Source organism: Narcine bancroftii, chromosome 4, assembly GCF_036971445.1.
Source record: "Narcine bancroftii isolate sNarBan1 chromosome 4, sNarBan1.hap1, whole genome shotgun sequence".
Classification (NCBI taxonomy): domain Eukaryota; kingdom Metazoa; phylum Chordata; class Chondrichthyes; order Torpediniformes; family Narcinidae; genus Narcine; species Narcine bancroftii.
This window is the reverse complement of record NC_091472.1, coordinates 301,762,712-301,788,094: the sequence shown is the minus strand read 5'-3', so window position 1 is coordinate 301,788,094 and position 25,383 is coordinate 301,762,712. Positions and strand designations below refer to the sequence as shown.

General features: G+C 38.0%; 1 protein-coding gene across 3 annotated transcripts in view; it reads right to left on the bottom strand.

Annotated features, from left to right (window-relative positions):
* The window catches only part of LOC138762176 (integrin alpha-6-like), a 99,276-nt gene that overhangs the window by 7,115 nt on the left and 66,778 nt on the right, over positions 1 to 25,383 (bottom strand). For all 3 annotated transcript variants that reach the window (XM_069935734.1, XM_069935735.1, XM_069935736.1), the window contains exons 13-23: positions 23,593 to 23,733; positions 22,979 to 23,097; positions 22,314 to 22,497; positions 15,805 to 15,885; positions 15,578 to 15,657; positions 15,044 to 15,118; positions 14,825 to 14,927; positions 14,452 to 14,625; positions 1,801 to 1,905; positions 1,602 to 1,718; positions 1,416 to 1,514 (exon numbers count right to left, since the gene is read on the bottom strand). In XM_069935734.1, coding sequence (XP_069791835.1) covers positions 1,416 to 1,514; positions 1,602 to 1,718; positions 1,801 to 1,905; positions 14,452 to 14,625; positions 14,825 to 14,927; positions 15,044 to 15,118; positions 15,578 to 15,657; positions 15,805 to 15,885; positions 22,314 to 22,497; positions 22,979 to 23,097; positions 23,593 to 23,733 — 1,278 coding nt within the window. The remainder of the gene's footprint in view (positions 1 to 1,415; positions 1,515 to 1,601; positions 1,719 to 1,800; positions 1,906 to 14,451; positions 14,626 to 14,824; positions 14,928 to 15,043; positions 15,119 to 15,577; positions 15,658 to 15,804; positions 15,886 to 22,313; positions 22,498 to 22,978; positions 23,098 to 23,592; positions 23,734 to 25,383) is intronic.

The window sequence follows — 25,383 nt, the reverse complement described above, 5'->3', positions numbered from 1 at the left end:
GTACATTTTGATCTGCAAGGGCCAATCATTAATGCTCATAAAGAACTGTTAATTTATTGTCCATCAAAACCGCCTTCCAGCAACAAGCATAACTGAAAAAAAAATAACCACAAACAACTTGAACATTTCAGACTTCAAATTCAAAAAGTATATTCAAATTATACAAGATGCTCTTTTTGGTGTCAATATATTAACCTGTATGAGTAAACAACATTTGCTTAAGGTTGCCAAGATCTTCAGAAAGGAATTACTTCCTGAGGGCTTCTGCATTCACTTCCAATTCTCCACTGTTCATTAATACAGGAAAACCTTCTGAAAGAACTCAGTAGGTCAGGCAGCATCCTGAGGAAAATGGAAAGTTAACGTATTGAATCAAAACCCTGCTTCTAGCGTGAGAAAGGTGGAGGCAGACGAGTAGTACAAAAGAAAGTAAGAATAAAGGAGTGGTAAAACACAAAAGGCAGATGAAGCATGGAAGGAAGGGAAGCCCAGCTGCTGAAAGAAGGAAGGAGATTGGTGGAGCAATACAAGAAAAGGATGGTGACCAGGTGGAAACAATGAGGGAGAGGTGTGAGTGGTCGGCAGAGCAAGGGAATTGAAGGGAGGGACTGGGGTATGAGCCATTAATACAGACCACACATAAAAAAAAGCTTAAAAATATTCATTAAAATTCATGCCAGCTGCAAAATATTACAGATGTGGAAGATGCCCTTCATCAACATCTACAAAAATCTAATCATTGAGAAATGCATCATTTCCAAATAGTATTCAAAACACTAATTATAATAAGAGAATCATTACTGCATGTCGATGCTGAACAACTTGCTTAAAATTGTAGTGCTGTGAGCTTGTCAAAAGTGCTATATTGAGGGCCTGTATTGCGCAGTAATGTTCTGATCTCTATGCAAGTCTCCATCATCATTTAAAAAAAAAAATCACAGAATGGGAGATCATTTGCCTGTTCCAAGTCTAGTTGTTAAAACAGACATCTGTCTGTCTTTTTTTTTGGGTCACAGAAACACATTAGATTCCCCCCCCTCTATAAAACTCAATTTCTCCCCAATGAAGAAGCTATTCTTTAATTTTATTAATGTAATTGTCATTAATTCATTTAAGTACAAGGTTGATTTTCCCCCATTTTTCCCATAGAGTGGTTGTATAGGTTTCCCTTGCAATCAATATTTCAGTGAAAAGTTGCTCATAAATCCTGTATCTCCTTGCTACTTCCTCTCTGATCCCTAAAAACTCCCCGAAGAACACTCCTTGATTCTTGTTTAATAATTAGATGTAAACAGTAATTTTATCCTTTAAAAAGAGCATCCAAATTAACTGAAGTATTATTTTCTCCGAGTTATTAATGATTTGTCTTAATTTCATATGTTGCTTCTTCTTAATGACTAAATGGTGTAAATTACCTCAGTTTCTGCATTCTTAACCACAATATTTTTGGCTTTGGATTCAACCACAATCATGGCTTTGACAATGATGTCAAGATAATTCAGTTCGGAAAATTCCTGCAAAACAGAATTAGACACATTTAATAAATGTTTTTTAAAAATTGTAAAGCCTCATGTTTATACAAGGTTGAGGATTATATTTACCTCCAGGAAAGTGGTGTTCCATAGTCGTGAATGTAAGACAAGGAATGCATTGCTATCAAGACCTCTGAGGGGACACTTTATATTCACACATTTAGCACTCTTACGTTGGCTACAATCCTGTGGAATATCAAGATGATCGGTCAATTTGTGAAAAAGGAATAATTCTCAATTCATTTCTTAAAATTAAACTTCCACCCACCAGAGTTGTATACTTTCTTTTATCGGTGAAGAGGGAAGAAATCAATCCTGGATTCTTTTTACCATCCTCAATTTCCCTTCTCTTTCTTGTTTGAATTGGAACTCCCTAAATCAAGCACAAAATGTTCCATGAATCAAATCTGGTTAAAGAATGCTTATGTAAAAAAAATATTTGGAGCTCAAGAGACCTAGAAGATAGAGATTTGATTGCCAATGTGCCAAGTTACTAATGTCAAATAGTGTACAATTTGGGGTTGCTACGATTGACTATAATATTGGGGAACAGTGGAAAACTTATCCTGGCTTTCTGCTTTTGTTGATCATATTGGAAACTTACATTTGGTCTATGAAAGAACAACGTTTACTATGAAAGTGAAATACATTTCATACTAACAAGATAAAATCACCCACCAATGTTAAAATGCAGTTTTAAATGGACAAACATTACGCTGCTTCATATTTATAAGCAAAAGAGGGGAGTTACATGATGGAGTAGTGGCCGGTCGGGTAAAACCAGCCCTCTCCATAAAAAAAGAAAGGAAAAGACAAAGCTCAACAAAAATAAAAGAAATAGAAGATAAAGCTACAAAGAGAAAGAAGATGGCACCCAAGAAGGAGAAAGTAAAAACAACCGAAAAAAAGAAAAGTCACCTGAAAAGAAAGAAGAAGCCCTTAACTGCACGAAGGAACAGGGAGCTGTGGGGACGAGGAGTGCCCGATCCCCGAGGTTGGTGCCTGTCCTGCGGAGTTGCGACCTCCCGATCGGTGGACTTAAAAAATGGCTCTTGGAGCCAAACAAAAGTGCGCAACTGCGCATGCATGAGTCACCGTCCATGCGCAGTACGCAAAGGAAAAAGAAGACACCGACGGGAGGGGGGCTCAGCAGAGGAGCAGACAGCCACAGCGCAACCAGCTGAGGGATGCCCGACACCAGGGCGCTCAGCTGGAGGATGAGGATGGCAGCAGGGGAGGGAGCGAGGAAACAGATGAGGGAGAAAGACGGAAGGGTGACTGACAAGAGGATCAAGAGCAGGAGGCCCAGGAAGAGGAGGCCCGACAAAAAAGATACAAACAGCTCATCAGGAAAAACAGAAGAGACACAGACACAAAGAAGACACAAATACAGGTAGAGACACAGAAGAAGAGGAAGAAGACCAAGATCTTCACAGAGAAATAGAAGGTAAAACTGATGGACAGAATATAGATAAAGCCTTTTTTGAAGAACAAATGAAGTCATTAAAAGAATGGTTGTCATTAGAATTTAGTGCAATTAAAAGAAAATGAAAAGAGCAGAAGATAAAATGCAAAGTTTAGAACTGGTCATGACAGAAATAGGGAAAAGAGTAGAGAATGTGGAAGAGCAAGAAATGGCTGTAGAAATGGAAATAAATGACTTAAGAGAAAAATTGGAAGCAAGTGACAAAAAAATTAAAGAGACACAAGAGTTGTTATCTCAGAAAATTGGTGTGTTGGAAAATTATAGTAGGCGAAACAACATAAAGATAGTGGGCCTGAAGGAAGATGAAGAAGGCACAGATATGAAGGTATTTATAAAAGGATGAATCCCAAAGGTCCTGGGAATGACAGAAATTCAGGAAGAAATGGAAATAGAAAGGACACACAGAGCATTACCTCCGAAACCAGACATATCAAAAACTAAGATCCATCTTAGTAAATTTTTTGAGATAAAAGACAAGAGAAAATATACTGGAATGGGCAAAGAATAAAATTAGAGAAGATAATACACCATTGGAATACAAGGGTCAAAAAATATTTTTTTACCCAGACATAAGTTTTGAACTCTTAAAGAGGAGGAAGGAATTTAATACAGCAAAATCAACTTTATGGTTACAAATTCATATTAAGACATCCAGCCATGCTTAAAATATTTATACCCAGGGAGCAAAACAGACTGTTCTCGGATCCAGAAAAAGCGCAAGAATTCGCAGAACATTTGCAGGACAAGAGAAGAGATGAAGAGATGTAACAAGAATGAAGAACAGCAATAAAGTATATATAAAGATGTAAAAACAATGTATATGTAAAGAACTAAAGAGAGAAAAAGAGAAGGGAAGGAAAGAAGGGGAGAAAAAGAGAGCTTTGTTATATGTGTAAAAAAAGTGTTTTCTGGGGGGGGGGCTGGGGGGAGAGGGAATAACCATCAATGCAAAATCAGTTGACGCTTGCGAGCAAGATCGCAATCCAAATGGAAAGGGGGGGTTGTGGTTGCCCAGCAAGGGATAAGGGGCAACTCAGAGAGGGGAGGGAGCATTTGGGGTTAAGGTATTATTGGGTGTGGGAATTGTTGGAGTATTTTATGTTTTAAATGTGTTGTCGTACATTGAGTTTAATAAGGGAATACCAAGAGATGAAAATGGGAAAAAGGGGGATGGAGGTGGCGAGGAAGTGGAAAAGAGGTGTAAGCAAGATACAAGATGGCCATGTTGAACTATATGATTATAAACATTAATGGAATACATAACCAAATTAAAAGGAAGAGGCTATTAAATTTACTGAAAAAAGAAAAAATAGATATAGCATTTATGCAGGAAACGCATCTAACTGAAGTGGAACATAAATTAAAGAGAGACTGCGTAGGACACGTAGCGGCAGCATCATATAATTCAAAAGCTAGAGGTGTAGCCATATTAGTTAACAAAATGTACCAATCAAAATAGAGGAGGAAATAATAGATCCAGCAGGGAAGTATGAAATGATAAAGTGTCAGATAAACTCAGAATTTTGGAATTTGCTCAATATATATGCACCTAATGAGGAGGATCAAAAGTTTATGCAGGATATTTTTTTGAAGAATGCAGACACACAAGGAAATATATTGATAGGAGGGGATTTTAACCTTAATTTGGATCCAATGTTGGATAAAACTGGACACAAGACAAGCAAAAAGAATAAAGTAGCCAAATTTATGGTTAAATCAATGCAGGAAATGAAACTTATGGCTATATGGAGGAGGCAACACCCAAGAGAGAAGGAATATTCATATTATTCGAGTAGGCATAAAACATACTCAAGGATTGATATGTTTTTGTTGTTGGCCTATATTCAAGGGAGAGTTAGGAAAACTGAGTATAAAGCTAAACTACTATCAGATCATTCACCCCTGTTATTAGCAATAGAACTGGAGGACATCCCACCAAGAACATACAGACGGAGGTTAAACTCCATGCTATTTAAAAGACAGGAATTTAGAGAGTTTATTGAACGCCAAATTAAAACATATTTTGAAATAAACACAGGATCAGTGAAAGACAAATTTATATTATGGGACGCAATGAAACCCTTCATCAGAGGACAGATAATAAGTTATGTAACTAAGATGAAAAAGGACTACAATTGGGAAATAGAACAGTTGGAAAGATAGATAGTAAGTACAGAAAAGGAACTAGTAAAAAAGGATGATATAACAAAAAAGAGAGAATTGGCGGACAAAAAAAATACAAAACATTACAAATGTACAAGATGGAGAAGAACATAATGAAAACAAAGCAAAAGTATTACAAACTGGGAGAAAAAAATACATAAAATGTTAGCCTGGCAATTTAAAACAGAACAAGTTAAAAGAACTGTATTGACATCAAGGAAAAAGGACGGGAGGAGTCATGTGATGGAGTAGTGGCCGGACGGTGAACTCCAGCCCTCTCCAGAAAAGTCGGAAAAAACAAAGGAAAACACAAAGGCACAGAAATAAAAGTTAAAGAAAAGTGAGTATAAAGGTGGAAAGAAGATGGCGACAAAAAAAGAAAAATCGAAATCAACGGTAAGAAGAGAGGAAGAGAAGACAACGGAGGAAGAAGGAGAAGGCCTTACCTGTTCGAAGAGGCCCGCAGTGGAGAGAGAAACCTGCTCCCTCAGGTCGGTAGAAATTGGACTACAAAAATGGCTCGCTGAGCCGAGTAAAAGTGCGCAACCGCGCATGAAAAAAAACACACCGACGGGAGGGGTGACCAGCTGGGGAGTCGATCTCCACAGCCGGCAACGACAGCTGCAGAACACCTGCAGCAAGAAGAGAACACAGAAGACAATGGAAACAAGAAAGAAGAGAAGAAAAGGGCAACAAAGAAACAACAGATGGCCAACCCAGAGGAAGAAGAAGAGGAAGAGTACAGTGAAATAGAAGAAGAAGGGAAAGGCAAGATAAAGGATATACTTTCTCTTATTAAAGGATACATGGAGTCATTTAAAGAATGGCAAACACAGGAATTTAATGATTTAAGAAGAAGAATAAACAACACAGAAGAGAAAATGAATAAAATAGATATGACCTTAACAGAAATGGGAAAGAAAATGGACAAGATGGAAGAGCGGGCAGTAGCAGCAGAAATGGAGGTAGAGGACTTAAAAAAGAAATTAGAGGAATCTAATAAAAAAGTTATAGAGACACAAGAACTGTTAGCTCAGAAAATAGATATAATGGAAAATTATAACAGAAGAAATAACATAAAGATAGTGGGCCTTAAGGAAGATGAAGAAGGCAAGAATATGAGAGAGTTTATAAAAGATTGGATCCCTAGGATCCTAGGATGTCCAGAACTACAGCAAGAAATGGAAATAGAAAGGGCACATAGAGCATTGGCCTTTAAACCACAACCACAACAAAAACCAAGATCTATTTTAGTAAAATTCCTAAGATATACTACAAGAGAAAAGGTACTGGAGAAGACAATGGAAAAAGTAAGAGAGGGCAACAAGCCACTGGAGTATAAAGGGCCAAAAATCTTCATTTATCCAGATATAAGTTTTGAACTCCTAAAGAAGAGAAAGGAGTTCAATACAGCAAAGGCGATTTTATGGAAGAAAGGGTATAAATTTATACTAAAGCATCCAGCAGTATTGAAAATATTTATTCCAGGACAACAAAACAGACTATTCTCGGATCCAGAAGAAGCACGAAAATTTGCAGAACAATTACAAAATAGACTGAGGGATGAAGACGTGTAATGAGAGTAAAAATGATCACGATTGATATGTATGTGGGTAAAGAGGTATAAGAGTGTATAGGTATAATGTGCATATGTGAATGTATCTGTATTTAGAGGAAAATATAGATAGTATAGACAAGAATTAATAAGGGAAGGTAATGGAATAGAGAGAATAAGGAGGGAATTAAAAGAGTGACCTTTGTTACATATGAAAAGTGAAATCTTTTCTGGGGGGGGCTGGGTGGGGGGGAGTTGCGGTCACTGCAAAATCAGTTGACGCTTGCGAGTGAATTCGCAAACCCAAATGGAGAGGGGAGATGTGGTTGTCCGACAAGGGATAAAGGACAACTCAGGAGGGGAAGGGGAGATTGGGGCTAAAGAAGTTATAATTAGGAGAATAAGGAAAATGTTTGATGTTTTAGGAATGTTGTCTTATAAAGGGTTTAAAATAAGAAAACAGAAATGGAAAAGGAGGAAAGGTAATGATGGAAAAACGGAAAGGGAAGATAAACAAAGTATAAAATGGCTACGTTGAACTATATGACTTTAAATATTAATGGAATACATAACCAAATTAAAAGGAAGAAACTGCTAAATTTACTGAAAAATGAAAAAATTGATATAGCATTTGTCCAAGAAACACACTTAACTGAATTGGACCACAAGAAATTAAAGAGAGATTGGGTAGGACATGTAACAGCAGCATCGTATAATTCAAAAGCAAGAGGAGTGGCTATATTAATTAGTAAAAATGTGCCATTTAAAATAGAAGAGGAAATAATAGATCCAGCAGGGAGATATGTAATGATAAAATGTCAGATATATTCGGAGTTTTGGAATCTACTCAATGTATATTCACCTAACGAAGAAGATCAAAAGTTTATGCAAGATATCTTTTTGAAGGTAGCTAATACGCAAGGGAACATACTAATAGGAGGGGATTTCAACCTGAATTTGGATTCAAATATGGATAAAACTGGGAAAAAAATTAACAGAAAGAACAAAGTAACCAAATTTATAATTAAATCAATACAAGAAATGCAACTTTTGGATATATGGAGGAAACAAAACCCAAAAGAAAAGGAATATTCATATTACTCGGCTAGACATAAAACATACTCAAGAATAGACCTATTTTTGTTATCAGCTAGTATGCAAGATAGAGTAAGAAAAACAGAATATAAAGCTAGAATACTATCAGACCATTCACCCTTAATATTGACAGTAAAGCTAGAGGACATCCCTCCAAGAATGTATAGATGGAGATTAAACCCCATGCTACTTAAAAGGCAGGATTTTAGAGAATTTATTGAAAAACAATTAAAAATGTATTTTGAAATAAATCCGAAATCAGTGGAAGATAAGTTTATACTATGGGATGCAATGAAAGCATTCATTAGAGGGCAAATAATAAGTTATGTAACTAAGATGAAGAAGGACTATAATCAGGAAACAGAGCAGTTGGAAAGGGAAATAGTAAATATAGAAAAAAAAATTAGCAATGAAGGAAGATACATCTAAAAGAAGAGAATTGGCGGATAAAAAAATAAAATATGAAACATTACAAACATATAAGGTGGAGAAGAATATAATGATAACAAAACAGAAATATTATGAACTGGGTGAAAAAACGCACAAAATCCTAGCATGGCAGCTTAAGACAGAACAAGATAAGAAAATGGTATTGGCATCAAGGAAAAAAGACAAACAAATTACATATAATCCAAAAGAAATTAAGGAAAACTTTAGAGAATTCTATGAACATAACCGAACTGAAAACGAAGGGAAAGAAGGGAAAATAGATGAATTTTTGACTAAAATTGAACTACCAAAACTACAAATAGAGGAACAAAATAAATTAACAGAACCATTTGGAACAGTAGAAATACAAGAGATAATAAAAAAATTACCAAATAATAAGACACCAGGAGAGGATGGATTTCCAATAGAATTCTACAAAACATTTAAAGACTTATTAATTCCGCCCCTCCTGGATGTAATCAACCAGATTGATGAAACACAAAACTTACCAGATTCATGTAAAACAGCAATAATTACAGTAATACTAAAACAAGGGAAAGATCCACTCTCACCAGCGTCATATAGACCAATATCTTTACAAAACACAGATTATAAGATAATAGCTAAACTATTAGCAAACAGATTAGCAGAGCAGGTATCGAAAATGGTAAATTTAGACCAAACTGGATTTATCAAAAAAAGACGCACAACAGACAATATTTGTAAATTTATTAACTTAATTCATGCAGTAGAAAGAAATAAAGCACCTGCAGTAGCAGTTGCTTTAGACGCAGAGAAGGCCTTCGACAGAGTAGAATGGAATTATTTGTTCAAAGTATTGCAAAAATTCAGTTTACCGGAGAAGTATATTAATTGGATTAAAGCATTATATAAGGGACCGTTAGCGAAAGTGACAGTAAATGGACATGTATCAAAGCAATTTAACTTAAGCAGGTCAACGCGGCAGGGATGCCCACTATCACCTTTATTGTTTGCGTTAGCTATAGAACCACTAGCAGAATTGATAAGAATAGATAATAATATAAAAGGAATAAAAATAAAAATATAAAATCAGTCTATTTGCGGATGATGTTATAGTGTACTTAACAGAACCAGAACTATCAATAAAAGAATTATATAAGAAATTGAAGGAATATGGAGAAGTGTCGGGTTACAAGATAAACGTAAATAAAAGTGAAGCAATGCCTATGAATAATGCGGATTTCTCAAAATTTAAGAAGGAATCTCCATTTAGATTGCAAATGCAGGCAATAAGATACCTAGGTGTACAAATAAACAAAAATCTCGGCCAACTATATAAACTCAATTATTATCCACTAATGAAAAAATTACAGGACGATTTAGAGCATTGGAAAGAGCTACCACTAACACTGATAGGAAGGATAAACTGTATTAAAATGAACATTTTTCCAAGGATATTATACTTATTTCAGGCATTGCCAATACAACTGACAGAAAAATTCTTCAAAGAGTTAAAGAAAATAATAAGGAGATTTTTATGGAGAGGGGGGAAACCGAGGATAGCACTAGATAAATTAACAGAATGGTATAAACAAGGAGGCTTACAACTGCCAAACTTTAAAAATTATTATAGAGCCGCACAATTAAGATACCTATCAGATTTTTATCAAACAAGGGAAAAATCAGACTGGACAAGATTAGAATTAGATAAAATAGGGGAAGAAATACCTGAACACATATTATATAAATGGGATGAAAAATTGGTACAACATAAAACTTCTCCAGTATTACATCATCTCCTCAATATTTGGAAGAAGATTCATGTAGAAAGAAATAAAACAAATTATCAATTACCAAAACTAATATTGACGCAAAATAAGTTACTCCCTTTTACAATAGATAACCTTTCCTTTAGAGAATGGGAAAAAAAAGGGATTAAAAGAATAGAAAATTGTTTTTCAGGAAGTAGATTCTTATCCTTTGAACAAATGAGAGATAAGTACAATATAACTGGAGATACAGCGCTGGCATATTACCAATCGAGATCCTACTTGAAGGATAAATTAGGAAGCAGTTTGAGTTTGCCAGAGGGAAGTAACCTTGAATATGTGATTACAGATACAATGTTAATCAAAAGATTTATAACAAATATGTATATTAAACTGCAAGAAAAGGAGAATGAGGAAACAAATGGCAAAACTAAACAAAAATGGGAACAAGATTTAAATATAAAGATAAAAAAGGAAATATGGGAGAAATTATGTTCTGGAACGATGAGAAATACAATAGATACGAGGCTACGTATGATACAATATAACTGGTTACACAGACTATACATTACACCGCAAAAGTTAAATAAATGGGACCCAACAGTATCTGATAGATGTTTTCGATGTAAAAAAGAAATGGGAAAAAACATTTCATGCAATCTGGACATGTGAGAAAGTAGAAAAATTTTGGGAAGATCTCAATCAGATATTAAATAAAATAACAGAAAACAATATACCAAAGAATCCAGAGATCTTTCTCCTAAGTAACATAAAAAACAAAGAATTTGGAATTGATTTGGAGGATGCACACAAAAGATTTGTTAAGATAGCTCTAGCCGTAGCAAAAAAATGTATTATGTCAACCTGGAAATTGGAAGATAATCTGAAAATACAACAATGGTATATAGAAATGAATAAATGTATTCCATTAGAAAAAATTACATATAGTTTAAGAAATAATATTGAAATATTCGAACAAATATGGGAGCCTTACATTAAATACAATAGTGAAAACCTACCGGGGACAATCATTACCTAAGTTGATGGAGGGAGAAGGAAAGAAAAGAATGGACTCAGTAGAATTTCTGGTGTATTTTTGTTGAATGACAACATTGTCTGACTGGTTTAATGTAACCTAGATTGTATACCTAAAATGGATGGGGGGGGTGGGGGGGTGGCTTGGGAGGAGGGGTGGGGGGGGGAGAAAAAGTCACTGTATATGTGTGAAAAAGAAAAAGTGTGTATCATGGCTAATGTGATTTATGGTGTGAAAAATAAAAAAATTTAAAAAATTAAAAAAAAAGGAAAAAGGACAAACAAATTACATATAACCCAACGGAGATTAATGAAAACTTTTAAGGAATTTTATGAACAATTATACCAAACTGAGAAAGAGGGGAAAGATGATAAAATAGAGGAGTTTTTAAGCTAAAATTGAACTGCCGAAATTGCAAGAAGAGGAACAAAACGAACTAATAAAACCATTTGAAATAGAGGAAGTAGAGAATATATACTAAATAAGCTGCCGAACAATAAAACACCAGGAGAGGATGAATTTCCAATAGAATTTTATAAAACATTTAAAGAGTTATTAATTCCTCCTCTCCTGGAAGTAATGAACCAGGTAGAAGAAACACAAAACTTGCCAAATTCATGTAAGACAGCAATAATTACAGTAATACTAAAGACGGGGAAGGATCCATTAAGACCAGCATCATATAGACGAATATCTCTACTTAACTCAGACTATAATATAATAGCAAAATTGTTAGAAACAGATTGGCCGATTGTGTACCTAAAATAGTAAAACAAGATCAAACTGGATTTATTAAGAAAAGACGAACAGCGGACAATGTCTGCAAACTTATTAATCTAATCCACGCAGTTCAAGGAAATAAGAAACCAACAGTGGCTGTTGCTTTAGATGCAGCAAAAGCCTTTGACAAAGTAGAGTGGAACTACTTATTTAAAGTATTACAGAAGTTCAATCTACCAGAAAAATATATTAATTGGATGAAAGCATTGTATAATGGACCGTTGGTGAAGGTAACAGTAAATGGATATGTATCGAGTCACTTTAAATTAAGTAGGTCAACTAGACAAGGATGTCCACTATCCCCCTCCTTGTTCGCCTTAGCAATAGAACCTTTGGCAGAACTGATAAGAATAGAAAATAAAAGTGATAAAAATAAGAGGAGTATAAAATCAGCTTATTTGCAGATGGTAGTGATCAGCCACGATCTGTAAAATGGCGGTGCTGGCTCGATGGGCCGAAGGGCCTACTCCAGCTCCTATTGTCTATTGACATCATAGTATACCTAACAGAACCAGAGGTATCAGTAAAAGAATTACAAAGGAATATGGAGAAATATCGGGGTACAAGATCAACGCAAATAAAAATGAAGTGATGCCAATGAGTAACGCAGACTATACAGAATTTATAAAAGAACCACCATTTAAATGGCAAGCACAAGCAATCCGATACCTAGGGATCAGGTTAGATAATAACTTAAGCCACTTGTACAAACTAAATTATCAGCCACTAATAAATAAATTGCAGGAAGACATAGAACATTGGAAAGAATTACCGCTAACATTGATAGGGAGGGTAAACTGCATTAAAATGAATGTGTTCCCAAGGATTCAATACTTATTTCAAACATTACCAATTCCCTTAACAGAAAAATTCTTTAAGGAACTAAAGAGAATAATAAGAAAATTCTTGTGGAAAGGGAGGAATCCAAGGGTAGCATTAGATAAATTAACAGAGAGGTATCACCAAGGTGGTTTGCAGTTACCAAACTTTAGAAATTATTATACAGCTGCAAAATTAAGGTATTTTTCAGATTTTTACCGATCAAGGGAAAAACCAGACTAAGATAGAACTAGATAAAATAGGGGAGAAGGTACCGAAACATATACTTTATAAGTGGGATGAAAAGTTGGTGCAATATAAAAGCTCACCAGTATTGCATCATTTACTTAATATATGGAAGAAAATCCACTTAGAAAAGCAAAAAAACGAATTACCAAATACCAAAATACCACTAATCCCTTTTACAATAGATAACCTTCCCTTTAGAGAATGAGAGAGAAAAGGAATCAAAAGAATAAAAAATTGTTGTTTGGGAAATAATTTATTAACATTTGAACAGTTGAAGTACCAATATGGAATAACTCATGGTACAATGTTTGCATATCATCAACTGAAAGCTTATTTAAAGGATAAATTGGGAAACAGATTGAGATTACCAGAAGGAAGCAGCTTTGAATATGTGATTACAGACACAATGATAATTAAAAGATTTATAACCAATATGTACATTAAGCTGCAAGACAAGGAAAATGAAATAAACTATAAACCTAAGCAGAAGTGGGAAAAGGATCTAAACATAAAGATAAAAAATGAAGTATGGGAAAAGTTATGCTCTGGAACTATGAAGAATACAATAAACACAAGGTTATGCATGATCCAGTACAAATGGGATTGAACATTATCGGATAGATGTTTTCACTGCAAGAAGGAAATGGAAACAACACTACATGCAACTTGGGCATGTATGAAAGTAAATACTTTTTGGGAATAATTAAATCAGATACTAAATAAAATTACAAAAAATAACATACCAAAAAAACCAGAGACATTTCTTTTGAGTAACATAAGAGGTAGAGAATTAGGCCTCAAATTGGATAAAGTGCAAAAAACTTCATTATGATAACCTTAGCGATAGCAAAAAAGTGTATAATATCAACTTGGATAATGGAAGAGAGCATGAGTATACAGCAATGGAACATGGAAATTAATAAATGTATTCCATTGGAAAAAAAAAACATAATTTAAAAAATAAAGTCACAATGTTTGAACAAATTTGGGAACCATACATGGAACATATCAGAGAGGGCTTGCCTCGGACCTCCATCCCCTAAAATGAGAATGAAAATGATAAGAAAACAAAATGACTAAATTCAGTGTGTAATAAATAGATGACGTATTTTTGTTTATTTTCCTTTGTGTGAAGATATTGTTTTATGGTTTTTTTGTATTGTATATGTTGAATATTTATGGGTTTTGGAGGGGGTGGGAAGAAGGGAGGGAGGGAAGGGGAGAAAAAAAAGGGAGAAAATGCCACTGTGTATATTTAATGAGAAATGTTTGTACATATTTTGGTTGATATGGTTCACAGTGTGAAAAATAAAAAATGATTTCAAAAAAATATTTATCAGTATTAAATGAATAAAAATTGTCCTTGTTTTTTTTCTGTATATATTACCTGAATTATGATACTTTTAAAAATAAGAGATATATTTGAGGCTGTATGTGTTACAAACACTCAAATATATCTCAGTGACCGCATAACTCAGCAAGAAAGCACATAGGATTAACTGTTATCTGAGCAGAAATTTATAATCTCAGCATTAAGTAGTCAAAGACTAACCTACCTTTAAATTTAGATTGTTAATTTCATCTTTAGGCTGACAGGATATATAATCAATGCCTTTAGAGTCAATTTTCATCAAATAGAGCAGCCATTTTCCATTGAAAATCTCCTTTGGCCACATGATTTGTAGCCAAGCATCATCCAGAGATTTAAGTGATCTTCCCAGATTAATAATCTGTGTGAGGAAAAAGGTTTCCAGTGTAAAAATCAAGACAGGGGTCTCTCCATCGTTAACTTTAACAGCTACTATGTACCTCAGCACTGTGAATTGTGTTCGTTAATCTGGAAGAGACTTAAAAACACTTTTTAAAAAATTATTTGGATTGCTTCAAACAGGAAATTCAACAGTACTTTTTATGGATGTTACCACTTACTCTGAACTCGTACTGAATCAAACTTCCCACATCCTCTTCAGTCTTCATACTACTTTCACCCACTTCTGAACCACTAAAATACACCTGAGATGGTTTTGCAGCCCTATTCAAACAGAAAGAGAATTTTTACTTTTATAATCATTAATTCTCCAACCCAGCACACACAAGTACAATGGAAAGAATATACTTGCATAGAAAAAAGAATGAACTCCTACTCACCCAACTACAGACAAAAGCAGTTCAATCATTACTTGAGCAGTAGCGACAGTCAACAGATTAATTTGTTCGCTTGTCCTGTAAATGGAAAGAGTTTAACACAAATAATCCAATTGTATCATAAAAATTAATGTTAGTTCCCCAACAGACCACCATCAAAAGACAAAGCCTAACAAAGCAGAATGAGGAAATTGAACATGGCATTTGATTTCTTTATGCAGTAAAAGTTAGTCTTGATCACCAACCAGAAGTAACTACACACATGTGATAAGCAAGGCAGATAATTAAATTTGGTTCATCTAAACTAAATATACTCAACGTAATAACCATGCCTGTTATACTGGTATTCCATTTTACTAATTTGTGAACAGAGATCATCTTGCAGATAAAAAATGCAGGCTTCTAGTTACAAAAGCTCAGAATATAGACTTACACTTTGGTAAGTCTTAGGAAATAAAAGTTTGATCCATTGCATCTTCTGTAAGTACAGTGTTTAATTGATGCATAAATAAAGTAGAAATGTAATGATTGTATTACGTTTCAAGCTGTAAATTGATGCTGAGGTTCCCGGTGTTCAGTGTTATCCCAGCAGTACTCATGATCAAGTGGAAAGTAACCTAGAAATTAGATTTGTCATTGTATTAGATTTATGTTACCGCTCGTCCACACCGTGTACAAATTATATTTGTCATTCATAGATTTTATATAGAGAAGCACAATCAACTTAAATACATTTTGAGGAATAGATGAGGATTTTACCATACCTTGGATCCCCTCTTTAAGGGATTTCCTAATTCACATTGTGCTCGAGACCCATTCAGATTTGCTGTGCACAATACTTTGTCCTAATTTGAAAATAGAACATAATATATGAAAATAAAATGTAAATTGCGATTAAAATAACAATTCAAACAAAAGCAGACATCCAATAAAATTAAGTCATTATTTTGCACACAAGTATATAATTTCGAGCAGCATTAACTGGTCTTGACAAGAACATCCTCAGCCCCATTCCAAATCTGCAATATGCCAGTTAATTTTGAAACAGACATGTTTAGTGGAAGTAAATAGAGAAGATAAAGAGATAAATCTGGATCCCCATACTGATTTTTCTTGTTAAAATGTTTTTGTTTTTTTTTAAATTCAGTTTAACATATAAATCTTACATACAAAGTCTACTAATATAACAAATAACAGGACATATTATATACATATCACAAATTAATATAAATGTAATTCAGAAAACCTATCCATATTTATTTAACAATATTTCTTAAAAATAATTCTGGACAGAAACCAAGAAAACCACATTAGACAATCCTTTAGTCTAAACAAAGGGTAAATTTTGTCTAATTTAATGATATTGTAGCAGTAGCTACGACGGGGAAAACGAGGACACTGCACGCTGGAGTCAGTTTTGTTTCATCAGCTGCGCCTTACAAGGTGGCAGTCAAGTACCACCCCTGCGTCGGTGGCGACACAACACAGCCGAGACCACGTGCGCAGTCCCTCTACCCACAAGGGAAGCAAAACCCGGCAGTGCCATCTTGACGTGGCTGGTCCGCTGCCACAGCCATGACAAACACGGAGCCAGTTTGCCTGCATCGCGATGTACAGCGCCATTCCCCCCCCCCCCCCCCCAAGAACCGGCTCTAGTGTCCTGCTGCCCTTGTGCGCTGTGGAGTTATGCCCTTAGGCGGTTGCCTCCAGCGTTTGGGCTGTGCTGCTATGATCTGCTGGCTGAGGTTCAGATGTGCCGGTTTCAACCTGTCTGCTGTAAACAGCTCCTCTTTACCCCCAACATCTAGTCAGAAAGTTTTGCCCGAGTTATCCAGGACTTTGTACAGGCCTTCATAAGGTCGTTGGAGGGGGGCCGAATGTGGCGGACAAATACAAAGTCTGCGGTTGATAAGTCTTTGGGGATGGACGCCGGCTGGTGTCCATGGTATGAGGGTGGGGGAGTGCAAAACAGGCTAACCTGTCCCATAGGTCGTGTAACGATGCCCTCCCCTCGGTGCCTGCATCTCGGGATGGTGGGAAGAATTCGCCTGGCAGGGTTAGCGGGGAGCCATACACAAATTCAGCTAAGGATGCCTGTAAATTCTCTTTAGGTGCCATTCTGATGCCCAGTAGGACCCAAGGGACCTCGTCCGCCCAATCAGGGCAATTTAAACAGTCAGTGAGGGCTGACTTCATGTGGCGGTGGAAGCGCTCTAGGAGTCTGTTGGCCTGGGCATCATAAGCACTGGTGTGGTGCAGTTTGATGCCCAGAAGTGTTGTGACCTGTGTCCACAGTGCTGACATAAACTGCGCCCTTCTGTCGGTGGTTATGTGGGCTAGTACCCCAAACCTTGCGATCCAATTCATGAGCAATGTCCTGGCGCTAGAATCAGTTGAGGTGTCCTTAGAGGAATAGCCTCCAGCCATCTCGTGGTGTAGTCTACTACTGTGAAGAGGTACCGGGTGTCCCGGGAGATGGGCATTCGGGCCCCACAATGTGACATGTATATGTTCGAACCGTCTCTTCAGGGGAGAGAGTAGGAGCAAAATGTTGGACCAGAGTCTTGTCATGACAGTGGATCTTGGACGGCTGACAGTTGCGAGCCATCTGTGTGACTTGTTTTCTCCAGGCCGTGCCACATGAACCTCTCTGCTACCATGTGGGTTGTGGTTTTTATGAACAGTTGTGCAAGGTGGTGAATGGGCTTGAAAACTTGGTGCCTCCATTGCTGAGGCACTATTGGCGCAGTGCACCAGTGGAGACATCGCAAAGGAGTGTGTCGGGGTTGTCCGGCAGACTGATATCTTTGAAATGGAGGCCAGTGATGGCTGAGAGGAAAGCCTGCTTCTCCTCATCCTCTTTTTGGGCCTGTGCCAGTTGAGAGTAGCCAGCCCAGGGGATAAGAACTGGATGGCGTGCTGGAAGAGAGTTGTCCTTGCCAGCGAGGTGTAAGATGGCAGTGAACTCGAATCTATAGGATAGGTGGCGTTGTTGGGGTCCTTGGCTATGGCAAAGGCGTGGGTGAGAGGCTTGTTGTCTGTAAATGGCCTGCCCTCCAGGAAATATCAAAAATGCCTGATAGCCAGGTAGAGTGCCAGGAGCTCCCTGACGAACGCACTGTATTTAAATTCGGGGGGGTGCAGGTGAGGGCGAAAAAAGGCCAGCTGTTGCCAATGCATCCATGGTGAGTGCCGTGGGTACATCGGATCTGGGATGAACCAGCAAGGTGGCTTTGGCCAGGGCATTCTCTGTCATGGCGAAAGCTGCTTCAGCCTCCTCTATCCACGCTAGGGTCTTGCCTTTGGCCGATATCATGGCGATCAGTGATCTCATGATGCGAGCTGCCCCCGGGATGAATCGGCTGTAGAAGTTGGCCATTCCAGTGAATTCGTGGAGGCCTTTGAGGGTGTCGTGGCAGGAGAACTAGTGTATGGCTGCAACCTTCTCTGCCAATGGTGCTGCTCTGTTCGCGGTGATAATGTGGCCCAAGAACTGCATGGACTTTCTCGAACTGGCACTTCGCAAGTTGACCGCGAGTCCAAACTCTGACAGGCGAGCGAAAAGTCTGCAGAGATAGGCCTTGTAATCCTCGTGGTCCTTGCTTGCAATGAGTATGTCATCCAGGGTGATGAACACAAAGTCCAAGTCTCTGCCCACCACATCCATTAAGCGCTGAAAGGTTTGCGTCGCATTCCTGAGACCAAAAGGCATGCAGAGGAATTTTAAAAGTCTGAAGGGGTAATAATGGCTGTCTTGTCAATGCCGTCCAGATGGACTGGGATTTGGTGATAGCCGTGTACCAAATTGACCTTGGAGAACACCTTCGCGCCGTGAAGGTTGGCTGTGAAGTCCTGAAATGTGTGGGACTGGGTAGCGGTCGGGTATGGTGGCATCGTTAAGGTGACAGTAATCCCCACAGGGCCGCCAACTGCCTGAGGACTTAAGGACCATGTGTAGTGGGGACACCCATGGACTGTCGGACCTGCGAATTATGCACAACTCTTGCATCCGGAAAAATTCCTCTTTGGTCAACTGCAATTTGTCTGGGGGATGTCTCCTGACTTTGGTATGGAGCGGGGACCCCTGGGTCAGTATGTGGTGTAGGACCCTGTGCAGTGGCATGATGGAAGTGAATTGCAGCCTGAGGATAGCCTGGAATTCATCCAGGATGCAGCTATACTTGTCCTTAGGGTTGCTCACTGTGGCCACGCCTGGGTTGCGGGTGACAGTAGCTTTGAGTTAGACAGTTTGGAAAGTCCGAGAGTGCACTAGGCGCTTGGTTTTCACGTCCACCAGCAGGCTGTGCGCCCAAAGGAAATCAGCACCAAGGAGTGATGTGCCCATAGCAGCGAGAGCGAAATTCCATTGGAACTTCTCGCTAGCGAGCTGGATTCGCACGTTGAGCATGCCAAAGGTTTTGATGGTGGTGTTGTTCGCTGCCCAGAATGTGGGGCCTCATGGTCGTGTATGTGTCTCCAGTGCGGTTGGTGGGATGACACTGAGATCGGCACCTGTGTCAACTAGGAACCGTCGGCCACTCGCTCTCTCCGTGATGTGCAGAAGGCTATTGATATGGCTAGCCATTGCAGCCATTAGCAGCAGATGGCCTGGCTGTTTTCTGGAAAAGAGCAGGGTTGCCTGCATTTACAAGCCTGTGCCCCCCACCCACCCACCCCCCATGTTGGTGATAAAAGCACCAGGTAGTGTTTGATGCTTCTGCCAGCTTGCTTGGGCATGGTTGTGCCTGGTTGGATTTGGGGCATGACATCTGCTCTGGCAACAACCTTGCGTGGGTCCGAGAAATTCTCGTTTGCTAAAAATAGCTCTATGTTGTCCGGCTTCTGCTCCAGGAAAGCCTGTTCAAACATGAGGCATGGCTTGTGGCCCTTTGCCTGCGTGAGCATTTCGTTCATGAGGGTGGACGGTGCTCTGTCTCTCAGGCCATCTAGGTTCATGAGCCTGGTGGCGCCAGTCTGGACAGACCGAAAGTACTTAAGAGGAGCTTCTTGAGAGCAGCGTATTTACCTTCCTCCGGGGTGTCGTGTATCACGTCATCCACTCTGACTGCGGTCTCTTGGTTGAGGGCACTAATGACAAGGCAGAACATCATTGAGTCGGATGTGATTTGCCGGAGGTGGAATTGTGCTTCCGCTTGCCCGAACCAACTGCATGGACGAAGCGTCCAGAAGGAAGGTCGTTTCATAGCCACTGTGTTAACTGCTCAGTGTCCATGGTATAGTCAAGAATCGTCTGGGCTCGTTGGGGTCACCAATTGTAGCGGTAGCTACAAAGGGGAAAACGAGAACAGAACTACACAATGGCGTCAGTTTTGTTTCCAACGGTTTATTTGAAAAAGCCCACTCTGCACCTTATAAGGCGCCGTCAAGTCCCACCCCTGCATCGGCACTGATGCCACGACACAGCCGAGAGCGCATGAATTGTCCATCTGCCCATGAGGGAAGCAAAACCCAGCTGCATCATCTTGACGCAGCTGCTCTGCTGCAGTGACAAAAAGGAAGCAGTTCACCCACATCGCGATGTGTGCCGCAACAATATGATCTAAGACAACCATAATTAAGCCCATACTTAACAAGTTAATCGAAGAAAAAAAACCTAAAACCAACTCTAATCTACCCCTTCCCTCTAATCAAGGTTACCTTGTAGGTAAGGATGTAAAGATATGGATCAAATAGCGACCTTCAGAAACAAGACTGAGAATCACCGGAGCATCCAAACTTCTTAAATCTGCCAATCGTGATAGTGTTGTATTATTGGGCCCCACATCTTTTTAAATTGAAACTTTCTATCTTTAACATTGTAACTAATTTTCTCCAAGCTTAAAAAGGACATTACATCATGTAACCACTGTGTATGAGTAGGTGAATAATCATTTTTCCATTTTGTTAAAAATGCTTGTCTGGCTATAAATGTACTAAAAGCTATAACTTTATCTTGGGTTGCAGACAAAGGTGTATCTGCTTAGCAAGAAAAACCAAACAAAGCAATTAAAAGCCATGGTTCTGTTTTAATCTTAAAAATCGTTGATTAAGTTTGAAACATGTTTTCCCAAAATCTTCCTAAATTGGGTCACTTCCAAAAACACATGAATCAATTAAGCTTCAAAAATTTTACACTTCTCACATAATGGATCAACACTTGCATAAAAACAAGATCATTTAAGTTTGGACATATGTATTCTATGGACCACCTTAAATTGTAATAAACAATGCCTTGCACAAAATGAGGAATCATTTTGATTACCAATCTTCATCTGAAAGTGTTATATTAAAGTCTCGTTCGCAATCATACTTAATCCCAGCCATTGAGGCTGATTTTAAATCCAGTAAATCATTTTAAATATATGATATTAATCCACTATGAACAAACTATAAATGACATTAAAAAATTTGAATTTGAGATTCGAGGAAAATCAGATCGTTTGGACTGAACAAAATGCCTAACTTATAAATATATAAAATAAAATCTATTAGAAAGATTAAATTTTACTGATAATTGTTCAAAAAGAGGCAAAGTTATCTCGAATAAAATGATCTTTATAACTTTTGATATCTAATCTGTACCATTCCTTAAAACCTGCGTCTAACACAGATGGCAGAAAAAGCTGGGACCAGCAAGAGAAAAACAATTTTCTAAACCAAGCCCATATTCTCAACCTATTTCTCATTATCGGATTCGATGTCAATTTAGAAAAGGAAAAGGACAAAAAGGAACCCAAGATGGCCAACATACATTTTTTTTTAAAAAAAACTTCAGTTTCATTTCTATCCAAGAAGGGCAATTCACTAATTTATCAAATTTAATAATGAGTAAATTACGTCCATTAATCACCCAATAATAACATCTACTATTTGGAAGTGATAATCCCCATTCCTTTTAGTCTTTTGAAGATGGGCTTTATTTATACATGGTTGTTTTCCCTGCCATATGTACAAAGAAATAACTGAATTTAATGAGTTAAAGAAAGATTTAGGAATGAAAATTGGTAAGACTTGAAAAAAGTACAGAAATGTAGGCAAAATGTTCATTTTAATCTAATTGATATGTCCAATCGTTGTGACCATCCCGATAATAGTACTTAATACCAAAACAAAATTTTCATATATATCCATCCTGATGAAAGTTTAATTCCTTGGAAAGTTTATGTAAATGCTCTCTCCAGCGAAACTGGACTGCTTGCAACAATTAATTCACACTTAAATAAAAGGCATCATTTTTGGGGTCGGCATTATGGGAGAAAGTTGAAACACTCACTTGATTGAGTACTCGATAAGCAGAGTAAGTCAAGGTGTCTGGAAATGTTGCAATCAAACAAGTCTCATGTGCATCATCCCCATCTTTCTCTGGATTTTTTGGATCTGATGGCTTGTTAGAAACCGTTATTTCCAGTACTATATCTTTCTGGTCACTTAGTTTAAATACCGGTAAACCATCCTCCCTAAAGGAACACAGAAGCAGCAAAAATAAATTAATTGGATGCTTCACTCACATCAAATGAACAAAGAAAAAGGTTTCTCCATGCACCTCTACAAGCATATATCCTGTGGATTGCCTGAGCAAATACTCTATGGATTGTCTAGATCAGACATTTTATCTTTTTCTATTCGTTATGAACTAGGGTTGCCATTCCAAAGGCGGACATGGTCATGGAACACCATATACATGTACGGTGTGTTTGCATTTGTTGTTTTTGCAATACTGTTTAAGTTAAATTATATAGGTAACCCATGTCTATGTCTGCCTTTGGAATGGCCACCCTATTATGAACACTTATCTTTCATCATAAAAATCAACTTTGTTAACTGATTTATCATTCTTGAATTCTTCTCATCGGTGTTCATAAGAAAAATTTTTCCTGGTCAAATACAATTTCAGCGCTTAAACAAAATACAAAGCAAGTCAATTTAAAATAAACTTACAGAGGCAATGGAAAAAATTGGTCCCGTCGATTCGGAATCCTGGAGCCAAACCGATATTTTAATTTAAGATTACTCTGGCAAATGTTGTCAAACCCACATCCTTCCTTCAAAAACTGAACCTGTTTCAAAATTACAAACAAGGAATCCATGCTGCGTGAGCCAGTAATTGAATAAAACAAGCTACATAACGACCAACTAGACACCTCAACCTCATCTATGATCGATTGGGAAGCTCCGGTTCAAATGCATACTTTGCAGCAAAAACAAGATCACATGTAGGAGTAGCTGCATCATGTTAAAAGTTCAGGAATATATAATAAACACATGTGAATCCCACACCAAGATGTAGCACTTCAGACTACTCATCCCTGCTGAGCTACTCTCTAACATTGTAGCTGATCTTCTACCTCTTGCTTTTAAGAGGGAAACACCATGTCATCTTTGTAAAAGTTTTTTGTTTAGTTTTTGGTGAAGTTTACATAGATGACAATTTCCTTTGATTTTGTCTTCCATTGTGAGAATTGAGTATTGAAGCAAAATAAGACTTATTTGTGGTCTGCATTCACAATACAGGAAAATAAACAACAACAAACCCTTCCATTTTACCTACGAACCTTTGTAATTGTGGGCTCACTCTGTTGGAGGACAGGAAGCAAGTCAATCAAGTTAGAACGCTGCCTTTTCTTGCGTCTAGATTGTTGGATCTTTACATCAACTGATATGGGAATAGGGCGCAATTTATCTTTGATATTGTCCTGAAATACAAAAAAACAGTTTGCACGTGAACAATTATTGACCTTACAGTCTTACTATCTATCTATAATCTACATACAGTAAAAATCCCTGTTATCCAGAATTCAAGCAACCGGCAAAAACGCAGAAAATAAATGGGTAAAATATGGAAGTTTAAAATTGGTACCTCCTAGTGATTAGTTTGCATATCACACAACACGTAATCTCAAGCAACCAGCAAATTCATTTATCTGACATCTACCAATCCCCCTAGGTGCCAGATCCGAGAATTTTACAAAATTCTTTTTTTTAAATTTCGGCATCCAGTGTGTGATGACCACCAACTGTTGTGCACGTGGAAGCAGCTGTTTTTGATCTGGACTACTGCCTACCGACTTACCCAAAATAGCTCAAGCATTTTAAGGGCAGCACATCTACCACTAACTAGCCAATTTAATTTTTCTACTAGAATGTACAGTGAATGAATTAATGGGTGAAAAAGCCCCAATAACACCAAATACTAGTACTCTAGAAAATGCCTTTAAGGAATTATGTAGAGGTTCACTGATATACTGTGAGGAGAAGCCTGAGAGGAGAGAAAGAACTGTTTTAATGCATCACCTGGCTAGGATACCAGCACTGAATGTCTGTGGAAAGTTTGGCAAGATGCATTCTGTCAAGGTCATAGCCCCACCACAGTCCCACATAGAAATGACAGCTGCTGAAGAGGAAGCAAACACTCATAGCCACCCTCTTGTCAGACAAGGCTCTATCTATTTATTTCGTAATTCCCATCTCATTCTAAATACAATCAGGGCAATGGTACTGCAACCTGCCTCTACAGCTCCTTAGCACATGGTTAACTTTAGTACTAGCAAGAGTATCTCTAGAATATTACAACTCTCACCACACCTCAATTTAGCATCTGCTGAATTGACTGGAGATCTTTGGCCTCTCCAGTCTTGACGACTGCAAACTTCCCCATTCTACCCACCTGAAACATTTCCAATGCACAAGCTTCCAGTTACCTGCCCTAATACCTTGGAGAATTGCCCTTTCATTTTTTGCTCGATAGCATACATATAAAGCACACTGGACTATTGTATCGTTGACTAAATGTTTCCTCTGACTTCACAATATAAGCAAAGACTCAACACACTGCAGATGCTGGAATCCAGAGCAGGAGACAAACTGCAGGAGGAACTCACCGGGGCAGGTAGGGAAATGGACAGTTGATTATTTGGTCCAAGGAAGTAGAGGAAAGACTGGCAATGTTCAAGGGGGAAGGTCACCAAATTTCAGGTGGTATAATGTTGGGAGACAGAGGCAGGAGGGTGATAGATGGAAGCAGGTGATCCACTTTCACACCCCCCCCCCCTTGATCTATCTTTCTCCTTTAACTGCTTCCACCTATCAGTCCCCTGCCTATCTCCCAACTTTAACTCTCCTGCTACCCCACCTAGCTCCAATATCTTCACCCCACTAATGTACAGGAGGGTGATAGATGGAAGCAGGTGATCCACTTTCACACACCCGCCCCCCTCCTTGATCTATCTTTCTCCTTTAACTGCTTCCACCTATCAGTCCCCTGCCTATCTCCCAACTTTAACTCTCCTGCTCCCCCACCTAGCTCCAATATCTTCACCCCACTAATGTACAGGGGGCTCATTTGC